Genomic DNA, 15,711 nt, shown 5'->3' with positions numbered 1-15,711 from the left:
GGTTTTGAACAGCGCAGGTGAAGCAGCTATTGCAATGAGAAGATACTCAGCAAATGGACTGACTTGCTGATTTGCCCAACTTAAATCCCATAGGGCGCATGTGGGATGCGTTGTGGAGACATTCCAGCACGTTCACATGCACCAACAAACATCTAGCAGTTGTAAAGCACACCGGTGGAGGAATAATAGAACATTGTACCACAAGAATTAATTACCAACCTTGTAGCCAACACATGCACTGCCACCTATGGTGCTAATACATTCCATTAAGAACCATGTCCCACCTTCTGTAATATCCAAGGGGCCATCATAAATTGTGATGACTTCATTGTAATTATTGTCTTTGAATAACACGGACAGTTCTGTTCATCTCATTGTGTACTTCCTTCAGTAACCTTCTGTATCACAGTGTAGTAGTTCTTTCTATGTATGGTCCAAGTTTCATCAAGTTATATTACTTGGCAGTGTGACACATCATGCAGAAGTTACTTTTGTCATTAAGTTTTGCACACTAGTATACTTTAACTTGGAGATGACTTTGGCCTTAACAAGAAGCTGAGACTTAGCTGTGATTGTATTAACACTCACTACTTTGTAGTTTAAATTTTTTTGTGGGATGGGTGGGTGGGTGTGTGTGTGGGGGGGGGGGGGGGAGGGGTGTACTGGACTCCGCACACTACAGAGGAATTGCCTTCCTGAACATGTGCTGTAAGATCCTGTCCAACTGAAGAGCTGTTTGATTGTGGGCAACATCTATGTACTATGAATTCCCGCAACAACAACAAAATGTGAACTATGGCAAAGACCTTTACGTGCTTTTCACAGATAAAACTTCATTCACCTAAAGATTCTGCCAGATTTCCTAATCAAATTTGGATAGCCAAGAAACTTTATAGTCTAGTCTAGTCTAGTTAAGAGTTTGTCTCACTGGTTCAAAATGCAAAGTGAAGCTCAGAAACCAAATCGAGAAGAGCATTAACATAATCACAGGGCTGAAACAAAGAGATGCTGTATCACTGGTATAATTCAACATGGCTCTAAAAACTATAAGAATTTTGAAGGGATGAAGGTCAAAGGTCAGAAAATTACACATAATGCATGTTCCAACAACATACCCATAGAAGCTTTCCTGCTTCTGTGGGTAAAGTCTGGAAGGTAGGAGACAAGGTACTGGCAGAAGTAAAGCTGTGAGGACGGGGTGTGAGTCTTGCTTGGGTAGCTCAGTTGGTAGAGCACTTGCCTATGATAGGCAAAGGTCCCGAGTTCGAGTCTCGGTCCGACACACGGTTTTAATCTGCCAGGAAGTTTCAGAAATTTTTTTGATCACCCATTATACAAAAGTATTCATTGTATCATTACTTCTATCCAGATACAAGCAGAGAAAATCCTAAAAAACTTGTGGTGGCCTCAAAACTGTGTACAGAACTCCTTACCCATGTAACACAATCCTTTACCCAATAATATGAAATACAGTATATTACTTTTCACCACATACAGGAATCACTGAGTAGCAGGCAGCTACATTGAAAGTATACTGCTGAATATTATTAAGCTACTGAGTCGTGAGTGTGTCCAAAGATGCACGCATGTCTGGGGGGGGGGGGGGGTCTAATAGACCAGCACCTCTGTTGTATCACACATAGCCTCCTACCTTGCACAACATAAGAATCCATCACTTCTTGGAGTGTCAGATCCTCCACACCCACTACCCACCAAAAACCTTCCTTGCCATCATACACTTGGGTTGCCAGCATTAAACACTGATGTATCCCAACAACTCATGCCAAGTTTTTCATAAACCTCATTAATTTTGACAGCATTCAACATCATCCTTTCCCATAATTTCTGCACATACAAGGAAACCATTAGATGGCTGGCTATGTGAATTAAGATAGCCTTGACTTTAAGTAAACCTTTGTGGGCCACAGCACTTCACAGAAGCTGCACATACTGAACTGGTAGACATTCACATAAGCACAATTTCTCCACTTCAACAGCTGCCATCCCTTCAATATCACTCAACTCCCATTATCTCCAACACCAAGTCCCTCAATATCTATACCCATAACCTCTCCCAGACTTTCCCTTCCCACAACAGTCCCACTAGCTTTACCTACATACAATCCCTCCACTTAATCTTCTTATAGGCCCCTCAGACTCATAGCTTTTACCAGAAATTAGTCTCTCCTCCTTAATAACTTTGTGGAAAATCTTTTATTTATTAAGATTCTTGGTCATGTGCTTTGATTTCCCACCTCTAGTAAAAGGTGATGACCAAATTTTACACTGAGTACTTATGTAGCCTTTCTTATGGATCCATTATTTAACTGCCCTCTACACACTCATCGTAATTCTCAGCCAAACTGGATGACTGTTTCCTCCTCCTCCTCCTCCTCCTCCTCCTCCTCCTCCTCCTCCTCCCCTTAAAAAAAAATGCAATATATATCCAGTCCAATTCTCAAACATTCACTGGTCCCCATTCTAGTGAAGTCTGTTTATGCTATATCCACAATGGGTCTTTTCACTCTAATTTATTCTCACAACAAAAATTACAATCACGTTAATATGACTATTTTGTTTTAGATTAATATTCTTTCTTGTTTCATGTCATTTTGTTCTAAACACAATTAAAAATTGGTAATGATTTTCTCTTGTTGGGTTCAAATTAATGATGATGTAAATAAAATAGAAAGAAACTTCCACATGGGAAAAATATATTAAAAACAAAGATTCCAAGACTTACCAAGCGGGAAAGCGCCGGCAGACAGGCACATGAACAAAACACACAAACACACACACAGAATCACTAGCTTTCGCAACCGATGGTTGCTTCTTCAGGAAGGAGAGGGAAAGACGAAAGGATGTGGGTTTTAAGGGAGAGGGTAAGGAGTCATTCCAATCCCGGGAGCGGAAAGACTTCCCTTAGGGGAAAAAAAGGACAGGTGTACACTCGCGCGCGCGCGCGCACACACACACACACACACACACACACACACACACACACACACACACACACACACACACACACAGACACAGACACAGACACAAGCAGACATATTTAAAGGCAAAGAGTAAGGGCAGAGATGTCAGTCAAGGCGGAAGTACAGAGGCAAAGAAGTTGTTGAAAGACAGGTGAGGTATGAGCGGCGGCAACTTGAAATTAGCGGAGGTTGAGGCCTGGCGGATATCGAGAAGAGAGGATATACTGAAGGGCGAGTTCCCATCTCCGGAGTTCGGATAGGTTGGTGTTGGTGGGAAGTATCCAGATAACTCGGACGGTGTAACACTGTGCCAAGATGTGCTGGCCGTGCATCAAGGCATGTTTAGCCACAGGGTGATCCTCATTACCAACAAACACTGTCTGCCTGTGTCCATTCATGCGAATGGACAGTTTGTTGCTGGTCATTCCCACATAGAAAGCGTCACAGTGCAGGCAGGTCAGTTGGTAAATCACGTGGGTTCTTTCACACGTGGCTCTCCCTTTGATCGTGTACACCTTCCGGGTTACAGGAATGGAGTAGGTGGTGGTGGTGGGAGGGTGCATAGGACAGGTTTTACACCAGGGGCTAGTAATTGTGTGTGTTTGTGTGTTTTGTTCATGTGCCTGTCTGCCGGCACTTTCCCACTTGGTAAGTCTTGGAATCTTTGTTTTTAATATATAATGATTTTCTCTGGTATTCTAAAAGGCATTCAGCAACTGAATTTCTCATTTGCGACCCACTTGGTACATCATTAGTTTCTCATAGCCAAGTAAAATACTGACTTCGGTTCAGAATCAAGTAATCATTTTTGAAGAACGATATTTTTTGCCTTTAAGGGGGTTGGGGGAGGGGGGGGGGGAGTGGTTGTTGTCTTCAGTCCTGAGACAGGTTTGATGCAGCTCCCCATGCTACTCTATCCTGTGCAAGCTTCATCTCCCAGTACATACTGCAGCCTACCTCCTCCTGAATCTGCTTAGTGCATTCATCTCTTGGTCTCCCTCTACAATTTTTACCCTCCACTGTGCCCTCCAGTACTAAATTGGTGATCCCTTCCTGCCTCAGAACATGTCCTACCAACCAATCCCTTCTTCTAGTCAAGTTGTGCCACATGTATGATAACTTTTGTAACAAATCAGTTCAAATACAACAAAAGTATGCAAGTACACACACGCATAAAAGACTGTTGTAATTGGCAAGATTTTGGGGTCAGTGGCTACTTATTCAGGCAGAAGTGTTATGGGGGAAGGAGGAGGGGTCAAGGAAAAGAACCGGACACGTTTGGGAAGTGGTACATTTCGGTAAAGTCACCAATAACCGCGGGTCAGGGGAGACTTACCGTACGGGATAAGAAGGCAAGACAGACTGGTGGGGACTGCATTGGATGAGACTTGAAGGTGGACAACAGGTTAATAGGCAGAGATTACTGCTTAACATCATTCATGAGTTAATAAGAGTGAAAAAGCTATGTGCATGGTACATAACAGAGGTGGGAGGAGGGTGGTGAAAAATAGACTGGAAAGCAATGGAAGATGTAGAAAACAAAGTGAAGAAAATGGTAGTTACAGTGGAGAAATTAATGTAAATTAAGTCCAGGTGGGTGGCAAGAGCCAAGGACAATTTGTAGTGCTAGATCCCATATGAAGTTCTGAGAAACTGGTGCCTAGGAGAAGAATCCAGATGGTGCGTGTGGTGAAACAGACACCCGAGGTCATGAATGTCACGTTGCAGAGCATCTTCTGCAACAGGATATTCTGAGTTGCCAGTATACACCCTCTGCCTATGCCCATTCATCCTAATTGACATTTTCGTGGTAGTCATGCCAATGTAGAAGGCCGAACAGTGTTTACATAACAGCTGGTATATGACGTGTCATTTCATAGGTGGCTCTCACTTTGATAGTATATTACAGTGCTGTTATAGGTGGTGGTAGGAGGCTGCATAGGATAAGTCTTAAAGCAGGGACAGTCACAGGGATAGGAGCCATACGGCAGCGAGATGGATGCAGAAGAATATTGCGGAGGTTGGGAGGGCGACGGAAAGCTATTCTAGGTATGGCGGGCAAAATTTCAGACAGAATGGATCTCATTTCAGGGCACGATTTAAGAAAGTCATGGCCCTGTTAAAATAGCTGATTTATACATTCCAGGACAAGATAACACAGGATCAGCAATTGTTTGCTCCAAATTTATTTTTTGGAGAAATCAGCAGTACCAGTATTGGATGTAATGGCCCAGGAACTCTGCATTTCAACTAGGCTGGTGCGGTAACTACGTGCAGTGAAGGCTTGAGGTGAGAATTGTGGTGGATTGCTGTAAAGAGTCTGCATCCAAATACTTTGGCTAGTCCGTTTCTTGTGTATTCGTTGCACTGGCACCGTGAGGCAAATGTCATGTGATTATTGGAGTAAGGTCCACCTGTATTGAGCAATTTGTCGACCAGGAAATTTGGGCCTATTCAGACAAGTATTGGTTGATATGTCTTACCCTTTGGCATTGTTCAAAATACATTTGTACAAAACTTAAAAGCCAAAGCTTCCCCCTTAAATATAGGACAAGCCCTATATTAATCTATTAAACAACATAAAAATGTTGACCTCAGCAGCAGTAGCTTACTCTGCAAATGTAAGCTGACCCCATACTTCTCAACTGATGAAGTTTGGAAAAAACCTCATCTGAAAACCGGGTAAAATGGTAATTGTATGGATCAAGGAGAATGCCTCACAACAAGAAAGCCTTTTAAATACCCTCCACTGATGATGAAAGAACAACGTAACAGATCCAAATGCTAAATATAGTTTTCTCTATTTTTAATGCATCTCTTAACTACTTGAATTTCAACTGTTGAAAGCAGTGGCAGCCAACCATCCTGGCTCCTTACAATTTTAATTGTCTTGAATACGGTAAGGAAAGTTCTGGGATTATGCAAATAAGCTAGGAGTTAAGGAGACAACTTACCAAATTGTAGAAGCACTCAGGGGGGAAAAAAAAAAAAAAAAAAAAAAAAAAAAAAAAAAAAAAAAAAAAAAAACCAACAACAACAACCACAAGAAGAAGAACCAACCACACAAAAGCATCGTGTTTTTTGTGCTTGTTGACAACTCAGCCCTTCCACTCTTCGATGAGTTGCTCTCCTTATCTCATAGTTTGTTGTGTTATGATAGCACGCACGCTCTTCATGTTACCCAAACCTCGATCCTGTGAATAGTAAACACTAAAACCCTTTCAAAGCAGTGTTTTTTTTTGTTAAGCACATGAACATGTTAATTACAGCTTTCTTCATCCTACTTAGCATGCATACAAAATATGAAATGTGTATTTATTTCATTGACAAAAATACAGCAAATCTGGCAAAACAGCAAAGATAAAATGGGCATATAAATAATTATGGTTTGCACATAGACAACATAGAACAGAAATGAATGGATTACATTCATTATGAGTTGTTGACTGTGTGTAACGAGAGGTAAAAGGAACCCCCAAGTACATCATGAAAGTTTTGTTAGCTTTTCCAATCCTACATTAACACAAGAGAATGAAATGCTAACTTACAGACATTATGGTTTTCAGGAACCACAGTTAATTATAAATGGACAGGAATAATTTATATTTTGATGTATCTTACTCGCATGTTCTTCAGACTACACCTTTTTTGGGAAATGAGGTAACAATTTACTGATCTATATTCCAGCCCAAAAGAAAAACTTCAATAATTGGCTTTAGCACTAATTCCACTCCACAACACAGCCAAAAGTGAAAGCTATAGTTTATTACAACAAAAGGAGAAATACTGAAAAATAAATGAAATCAAATGAATTTAGCCAAAATGGCAGTTTACTTCAACAGTAACACCTGATCAGATTCAAACAAAGTATCACACTTAGTTCACATATGTTCCTCCATGACACAAATGTCCTAAACACTTATTTATGTACAGTGTTTGTGACTGAATTATTGAGTGACTTCTGGCAACAAAAAACTTACAAAAATTAAAAGTGATGGCTAGCATCTTCAAATTTCAATCTAAATTCCATCCAATCACTGGCGGGCAGTCTACGGTACAATATACATATATACGGTGTAAGCAAAGAACACTTTCACTCATATACATCTTCTTTGTCCGCAATGTATCTTACGATATCAGCGGGCCTCACTAGTTTCTCCGCATCTGAATCTGGAATTTCAAATCCTGGAAAAAAGTTAGTATGTCAGTAAGATTTCATAAAGAGAACTACAAAATGACAGGTAAGTATTGTACAATGTCAGATAAAAATGGCATGCAACAAATATAAAGAATAAACAAAATAGTTAAGAGTTCTGGAAAACTTATATACTATCTATAAGGAAAAGGCCATGTTCAGCATATTGATTTTGCAGTTTTATTACCTGATACTTTCATCTGTTCTAAACATATCAGCTTCAAATATCATTGGTCATCGATACAACCTTGTGCAACAACTTATGTATACACAGATCACGTTTACTTAAGATGTGACACCATACACATTTTTGTAAAATGCCCTAAAGATAAACACTAATGGCTGAAACTAGGCAGTTATGTATTAAAATTTCTATTTTTTAAAGGGTTAAGTGGAATATGGTTGAAAACTGTGTACTGTGTATTACACATCTCACTGTATTTTTCTGTTCTTATCTCCTTATGTTATTTCATTCTTTTACATGGAAGTGAAGATTAAAGTTTAATTTCCTGATAACTAGGTCGCCAAAGACGGAACACAGCCTATGACAGCCAAGGATGGGGACGGAAATTAGTCATGTCCTTCTCAAAGGAACCATACATACACACAGTTGCCTTAAGTAGTTCGGAGAAACTACAGAAAACCTAAAACTGGATGGTTGAAAGGAAATTTGAATCCTCTTATTCCAACGTAAGAAAAAGATATAAAATAAGTTAACTGTGTTTCCGATAGTCAGTCATTGATGTACATTGATGCACAACATTTTGGCGGAGTTAACCATTTTTTAATTTGACTTTAATACATACATGGCAAGAGAAAATTACAGTGCTAAAATTTTAATTACACTACATAAATAATAATTTACCAAATTCATCCTCCATCGCCATTATGACTTCTACATGATCCAGAGAGTCCAAACCGAGATCATTCATAAAATGGGAATCCAAGGTGAGCTGTTGAAAAGAAAAATAAGATTTTATAGTTTTTCTTTAGGAATTCAATGTACAAAAAGTCACATGCAAAGACAAATTTGTTTTATTGATGCTAAAAGACAATTTAGATGAATATAAATTTTCATTGTGACAACAATGATGTGATTCAATAACTTTGCAAACATGTAACAATGTCCTCAATTTCCCTGCTAGGCTTTGTAGAACTTTATGAAACTTCCTTTGTATTCTGCACGACAAATTACACCAAGGCAAGAAAAGCTTTTTGCCATTAGTGCTGTTGATCTCTATTATTATACAAATCAAACAAAGCAGAATATTAATACTTTCCTGGAATTTGTGCTCAACTTATAAACAGTTCTTAAGCTCTGATGAGACCAGCTAGCATTTTCAGTCGATTACCTTTCATTAATTACTGCAAACTGATAATGTGCTTGGAACAACTCAGGCAGGTATGCACAATTACATCTGAATTGCCAGAAAATTGATAATGTTTAGAAACTATTCAGCTGTGCAGTGCTTTGAAGGAACAAGAATCTTGGAAACAAATAGTAAACCTGTGCATCTGATAAATGGAGCAATTAGATTTAATATAAGGTCTCAAGTCACTGGCTAACCAGTAACTTAACAGGAGGCAAAGTCATAGAATTCAGTTAAGCATAAAGTGAATCAATGACAACAAAGAAGCAATTCAGAAGGTCACAGAAGATGTTTGGATTGTAAATATCTGCAGCTTTTGTAATTCCCGAGAAACTGACATGGGCACAATGCTCATTTAGAATGCCAGTTGTGTTAGATAAATGTTAGAGATCTATTTCTTAACATAGTTTTTAAATGAACATCAAATTGTGAATAAAAGTGAAACTGTAGAGCTGCACAATAATAAGCCAACACATCATTAAAACCAATAGGCCTACTCCTTTTGCGGAATAAAAGTAGCACACACAACTGTGCTGTTGTAATTAAACAAAATCTGTTACACTTGATCATAGTCACACATTAGATACTCATTATGATCACTTGCAAGGACACACACATAGAACTACCTCTCACTGCGACAGAAACCGTAAATGCAATGGCATTCTGAACACGTATGACAATTATTCGACAATTCAATGGATGTATTTCACTGAACAATAATACACCTGAAACGAGATTAAGAAATTATTTTCTTTTCACACAGGAGGTATATGTTATCTAACCACACTGTTGTCTATAAGCTTAGTGTTTATATCTTTAGGCACGAGATGGCACACGATATGCTGATGGTATTTTCTCATCATATGACTCACCATGAAGGGACAACAATTGCATGACCGTATCATGTAACCTGCCATGAAACAGCAATGGCAGCATGCCCTTAGCAGTCAACCTATTATGCTAGTGTGTCCTTGCCATGTGACCCTCCATGTGTCAACAGCATTCATTTGTACACAGATTGTAAACAATGGCATTCACTTAATGCTGTTTGCTCATACTGAGTGAGCTTCTCTGTATGAATTAGACAGTACTTGTGCATATTATGTTAAATGCATTGTTCATCTTCCTGTGTGCTGCAGCTTAATGGTTAATATATATGTCCCATTTTAAAAAAAAAAAAAAAAAAAAAAAAAAAAAAAAAAAAAAAAAAAAAAAACACAACAACAGTGAAACTGAACTGTATCTTGGATGTGATAAAATGACAGTTAAGATTTGTCTGATTTTAGTTTGACAGACACACATTTGCACTCTACATGCTGACTGCCATGAGCCCACTGGCGGCCACAGCAAAGCCTCATGCCTGAGGCTGTGGCCTGGTGGTGAATCATCTACCACTATGTGCACGGTAGTCAACATGTTAAATAAGAATTGCATCATTATCAGAATCCCCAGACATTACATATGAAAAAGCAAGGGAGGTTACGTTTTATATAAGTAACAGCAAATGTGAGCTTCATACAATAATAGCAAAATGTCAAGCCACATATTCTATCAGCCTGAAAATGAATTTCACCCTGCAGTACATTCTTTCAATGAAGAGAGTACATGAGCTGCTTTGACTTTGAAGCAAAGTAGTTAATCTCTCATTGTTTCCAATTACATGTCACTGTCATTCGTAGAATGTACTGAAGAAAGCAATTATTTTAACAATGTCTTTCCCATATGATTATATGAATGCATACCTTCTTTCTTCTATGTTCTTGGAATGCCTCCTAATGCTTCATGTAAGGAAATGGGAGGAGGGAAGGATGATTAGAGATTAATGTCCTGATCAGAGGATTATTACGTATGAAAGCATAAGCATGGACTGGATGTGGGAGTTCAAGGAAGCATCACAGAATATACTGTGGAAAATCTAAATTTACTGACAGCAAGACGATTTGAGCAATGCTCCTCCCAAATGAAAGTCCAATGCATTAAACACTGTGTCATCCACCTTGTTTACTCTTGTGCAAACATGTTGCTACTGTATGAATGTTTACAACTATTTTCTACTAACATTCCGTTTTATAGATGATATCAAGAACTTTATTTTGATCAGTTTTTCAAAATGAGAGCCACAGTTATGATGATACTTTTGATTTTTTTACGGTTTCTCTCCTGCACATCACAAGTTATGTAAATCAAATGGTTTCTGTATGTTAAAGACAGAAATATTCAAGTAAATAACAAATGGCACACATAACTATGTCATGAAAGATATTGTGCACTTTGTAAGGATATGTCATTTAGTTATGCAATGAACTTTACACTGTACATATAACATGATTATGTACGAATCTTTAACTGTGAAGGCAAGTGTCCTGCTTTCTAACAGATTAAAATTTTATACAATCTCTCAAAGATTATGCTACCCAAGCACGGCATCTTGGTTCTTACAAGAGTTTCCTACAAAAGGGAAGAGTTCTGTGTGGAAAATGCTACTAGAACTTTAACACAAATCAGACCTTGTCTAGTTTTGTAGCTGACCTTTCATTCATAAGAGTAACTGACTTCTACTCTATTGCAAAGAAAATATTGCTACTAAAATTAAATTATTTCTTACACTACTATATTTCATGTACAATCATACCTTATTTGGATCTACTTTATCATATAGCCTTAATACCAAAAGCACTCTGTCCTTTATAAGCTCAAGAGTGAGTGGTTCCTTGGCACTGTAAAATCGTTTTGGCGTTATCTGAAATAACGAAAGAAATAATATGAGTGTACCTTATCTGCAGTGACCTTGTCATAAGCTGCACAAACTTTAAGCACTCTTTCACGAATCTTGTCCATTGTTGGCTTAGCCTCAGCAAAGTGTCGGACATGTCCCTTCTGCCAGAAACCCTGTTATCGAGGTAAGATTTAACATCAGATACAAATGGCTTAAGGTCCATAGCTAACTCATACTTAACTACAAGTTAAAATAGAAATCTCAAACCTTTTTCTGATACTTTCTCAGTTATGCAGTAAAATATTACAATCAGACTAATGAAATTTCAACAATGCAGATCGAAATATTGTGTAAATCCTACAATGATATCTAGCTGCATATCTCAGAAAGCATAGAACATCAATGCCAAAACACTAAAGTTATGTCAAACATTTTAACAGTCTTTGTAATTGCACCGTCAGCACTGACATTTCATTTCATACAAATAGTGAGCCATACCACGAAACGTAAGAACTGAAAATGAAACATTTACGGTAAATGTATCCTTCAAACAACAAATTGACCACCGTATAATTCAATGGTCCATATGACTTAGGTATCACATTTCTTTTGGACACTGTCTTTTTCTCACACATCATAACCTCCCTCCCTCCACGCTCACACTACTTGCAAAGAGTGGTAGGAAAATACAGTTTGTGTGCGGGTGTTTACTTTTGCACCTTCCAGTAGTTGTATTTCACATCTCACAGATTGTTAGTTATAAGAATTTATTCTTGGTCAGTAAACAGGTATGGCAAGTAATGTATACTATTACAAGGTCACTGGGGTTATTGAATTCATATCAGAAAGGTTGACACTGGTGAAATTTAAATGTTTTCTTTTTTTAAAAAAAATCTGCAGCTGCTATGTAATTTACAATCTCCAGACTATAAACCACCCAGAACTAATACACCTTGTATTTACATAACTTTAAGAAACATGTCTACAGTACTTTAATTATTTCCTCCACTGATCCAATACTCAATTCTGTTCCATGTGACCTATGACTTGTGTAAGCATAACTACATCCATCATAAAATCATTCATATCTTAGAAGCTATTTTCCAATAATGTATGTGTACATCACTACCTAAATGCTAATTATTTTCAATACTTCTTCAAACTCAATGAATTCACAATATGTGAAGCACTGTATGCAGAGCTTACTACACAATTCATTCATTCACATTCCTTTATGCTGTCTGCAGTGTGACTAAATTTCTACAAATGAAGCGGGCCACCTTCATTGTTTGCATCCAAACATTATTCTGATACTTCCGAAACACACATGTCACTATTATGACATCTGGTTAGAAAAACGCCTCCCTACTTACCTGACACTTCAGGTTTTATATGAATAAGCTACCTGAGCAATGGCCTAATGCTCCCCCATCACAAAATATGACTTCTACTTTAACACCGAAATGACAGTGAGGCAGTAAGCACTTGTCTACAAGAAGATGTGAATATAGGTATGTGTGCCTACAACTTATCTTAACCGAAATGCAATGCACTGAATAATGTTTGGTACCGGTCCTCATCATATAGAGAACAGGTATAATAATTTTATTCCGAAATAACATTGTGTTATCTTGCTTGAAATGCTTATTCACGATTTGAGGTAACCAACACACAAATCAGCTGGCTGATTTCAAATACCCCTGTGCACTTGAGGAAATATCGTGTTTTCGTTTACGACTCAGCACAAGGTGGCACATTTCCTGATGGAGAGGTTTTACACTACTGTGCGAACCAGTCATTTTTTATATGCCAACTGAGAAAATCACAATCTATGTTTACACATTCCGTGCAACTTTTCTTGTCTTGAGGTGTTAAAGCAGAACATTAATGCCGACAAGAACTAACCTGGCCGGAAAGTAGTTTTGGCCTTTGAACTGTGTCTAACAGGTTGTTTTGGTGTAAATACTTTTGCTGCACATAAACTGCTGTCATTCTAGGCAAAGTCCTAAATGCACACACATTTCTTGCCAAGACACACCGCAAACCTTGTGCTATAGCAGCCATTTTCGCGCAATAGAACCTTTGCCACACTTCGACCCCCTGCTCCTTGAATGCTCTATTTTGTAGCCGCAACCAAAGATGGCTGTTGACGAACTCTAGAGGTGTCTGCAGATAACTATCACAATCTTAAAGTAAAAATTAGTTTACTCATGGGTAGCATTTACCAGCAATAAGAGCACTGCTGAACGACGGCGAGAGATGATCATCCTTTATTAAGTTCTTAATTAGCTTTCCTTGCTGAATTGTAGCTTGGAGTAAACAAAGATAATGTGGTTAACATCGATATGTGGTCAATTTCTCCGCTCGGAACCGCGTGTTTTACAAAGTTCAAGGCGATAGAGAGGTCCTGAAAAACTACCATGGCTTAGTCTCAAGCTGAAAATATTTCTGAAGTTGAGTTCTGTTTGAATGAGGTTTTGATGGGAACTCGCCTTGATCTGCTGCACAGTAACTGGTCGTTAATTAGCTTGAAGTTTTTTCCTTTTCTAATCAAATGGATTTATTGTGGAATTGGCTAAAGTTATAAAATTTTGTGTGCAGTAATTTTATATTTAAAGGTATTCCTACAAATATTGCTTCCTTCATAACTATGACTATTCCTTTGTTGTATCTGACACTATAACGTTTTTTCACATATTTCGTGTCATAAGCTTCCTTTTTCTGTTACATTTAATGCACTTCTCTGTTATTATATTGGTATAATTGTTCACAAATGTTCTCCTGTTTCTGTTTTTTTCCACTAACTAAAATGTACGCAACGAGATGACACAAGGGTAAAGGCCGGTTTACACTAGGTGTGAACTGACGTCATATCGGGCTAATTCGCTTAGCCGAGTGCCGAACGGTGAAAGTAAGGTTCTGAGATACTATTTGTGATACAAAAAGTGGGAATTGAGAAACTAACAACAACGAAGTTCATGAGTCATGACTGTCCAAAGCAAACTCCATAAGGCATGTTCTTATTCAGTGTTTTGTGCTAAAGTGCTGATAGTGAAATGTTCAAAAAAGACGATATGTATTTGTAGTGATAATATATACATACAAACACATTAAACAATGCTTAAGGTCGATTCACACTGGCTGTCCTGTTCATGTCACGTCCCACTAAAACACTCGCCAATGCATCTCAAATGACGGAATTCACTTTGGTCGTCCCGTTACGTCACGGCACAGCACCTTCAATGATGCTCGGTAAGAAACTTTTGGCAGTTGACGTCATCCGACCATTGTTGATTAAGTCAGCCGCAAAAGTAGCGATGGGCCAACTCTTGTTTACACCAAACCGAGTTAACCGCATGTAAACTTCGTGTAAACCGAGTTCAAACGGAGGTAAACCGTGTTGGGACGCAAAAATTGAGATAATGTTCAACGCTGTTCTCTCTGCCACGTGTCTGCACAGCTTAAGATTCAGTTAACGAACAAGAGCTTCACAGCATCCCAGCTGGTGGTCACAACTTTGATAGATACTATATAAAATCTTATTTTTGGTCTTTTGGTTCGAAATTACGTGAAGACAAGCTTGTGCAAAATCTGAAACATGCTGTATTGATTTTAACGGCTATCGGGCAGTCGTAAGGTAGCCAAGTGGGTGTTACCGATTATGGGTGCCCACGGCATTATAGGCCGTAATACAGGTTCTTTTGGTTTGAAACTAAACTTGTGAAACATCTGAGATATGCAGAAGCCTTTTCACGAGCATGACTGCATATCGCGATACACGCCACAGTTCTGGGTCTTTTGTTTCAAAATTTAGAAAATGAACTTGTGGACCACCCGAAATTTGCTGTATAAATTTTGACATATATTGGGCGATTTTAAGATAGTTAAATTCCTGTTCACGAGCGTGGCTGAAAACCACAGAACAGGCCACAATTTCGGGTGATTTCACATGAAATATTGAAAATGATGACACACCTAAAACTTGTTGTAATGATAAGGCAGCCAAATGACTCACGACGAACATGACAATTGAAAATAGACTCAGGAAATACTTCGAGTTTGCTGTAAGACTTGGATGGTAATCGGTCCATCATAAGTAACCAAATGCCTCGTCATGTCTATAAATGGTTGCCGTGCTATAGGCCCCAATTCGGAAGTACACTCATGGTGTGAATTTGCATTTCTAAGGGAAACGTAGTGCATGTTTACCTTTCCATTATGTTTTTTTCCTAAGTGGCAAATAACATCATAAAACTTTATTTTTCTCCTTCAATGGAGCTGACTTTTCAGTTATTGAAAATTTATTTAATGAAAATTACTTCATCAATTTATGTTACTTGTACAAAATGTAGGCATCAATATTGTTCTATTATTGTAAAACCTAAATCATTTTTAGATTTCAGTTGGCTGGCCTCCCTTATGGAGGAACATCCAATGCAAAATATTAAA

The 15,711-nt window shown here is 38.3% G+C and overlaps 1 protein-coding gene across 3 annotated transcripts; it reads right to left on the bottom strand.

Moving 5' to 3' along the window:
- Nucleotides 1-6,789: 6,789 nt before the first annotated feature.
- On the bottom strand, nt 6,790-13,387 carry LOC126362662 (acyl carrier protein, mitochondrial). 3 transcript variants are annotated; one of them, XM_050007900.1, is made up of 5 exons: nt 13,168-13,387; nt 11,319-11,435; nt 11,179-11,286; nt 8,042-8,129; nt 6,790-7,166 (listed from the first exon to the last, which is right to left on the bottom strand). In XM_050007900.1, exons 1-5 carry the CDS (start codon nt 13,324-13,326, stop codon nt 7,075-7,077), a joined length of 564 nt encoding a protein of 187 aa, XP_049863857.1. In that variant the 5' UTR covers nt 13,327-13,387; the 3' UTR covers nt 6,790-7,074. The 3 variants fall into 3 exon arrangements, with proteins under 3 accessions (XP_049863857.1, XP_049863855.1, XP_049863856.1); XM_050007898.1 differs by lacking the exon at nt 11,179-11,286 and having other exon boundaries at nt 13,168-13,385; XM_050007899.1 differs by lacking the exon at nt 11,319-11,435 and having other exon boundaries at nt 13,168-13,383.
- Between the last annotated feature and the right edge of the window lie 2,324 nt (nt 13,388-15,711).

The sequence above is a fragment of the Schistocerca gregaria genome, chromosome 1 (assembly GCF_023897955.1).
Source record: "Schistocerca gregaria isolate iqSchGreg1 chromosome 1, iqSchGreg1.2, whole genome shotgun sequence".
Classification (NCBI taxonomy): Eukaryota; Metazoa; Arthropoda; class Insecta; order Orthoptera; family Acrididae; genus Schistocerca; species Schistocerca gregaria.
The sequence above is the reverse complement of the archived record's forward strand: the minus strand, read 5'-3'. Positions and strand labels throughout refer to the sequence as shown.

Coding starts and splice junctions, on each gene's coding strand:
- LOC126362662 (XM_050007900.1), bottom strand. CDS start 13,326: ATGGCTGCTATAGCACAAGGTTTGCGGTGTGTCTTGGCAAGAAATGTG. Junction 11,436..13,167: donor CAAAACTACTTTCCGGCCAG/GTTAGTTCTTGT, acceptor CCTCGATAACAG/GGTTTCTGGCAGAAGGGACA. Junction 11,287..11,318: donor ACAAGGTCACTGCAGATAAG/GTACACTCATAT, acceptor TCGTTATTTCAG/ATAACGCCAAAACGATTTTA.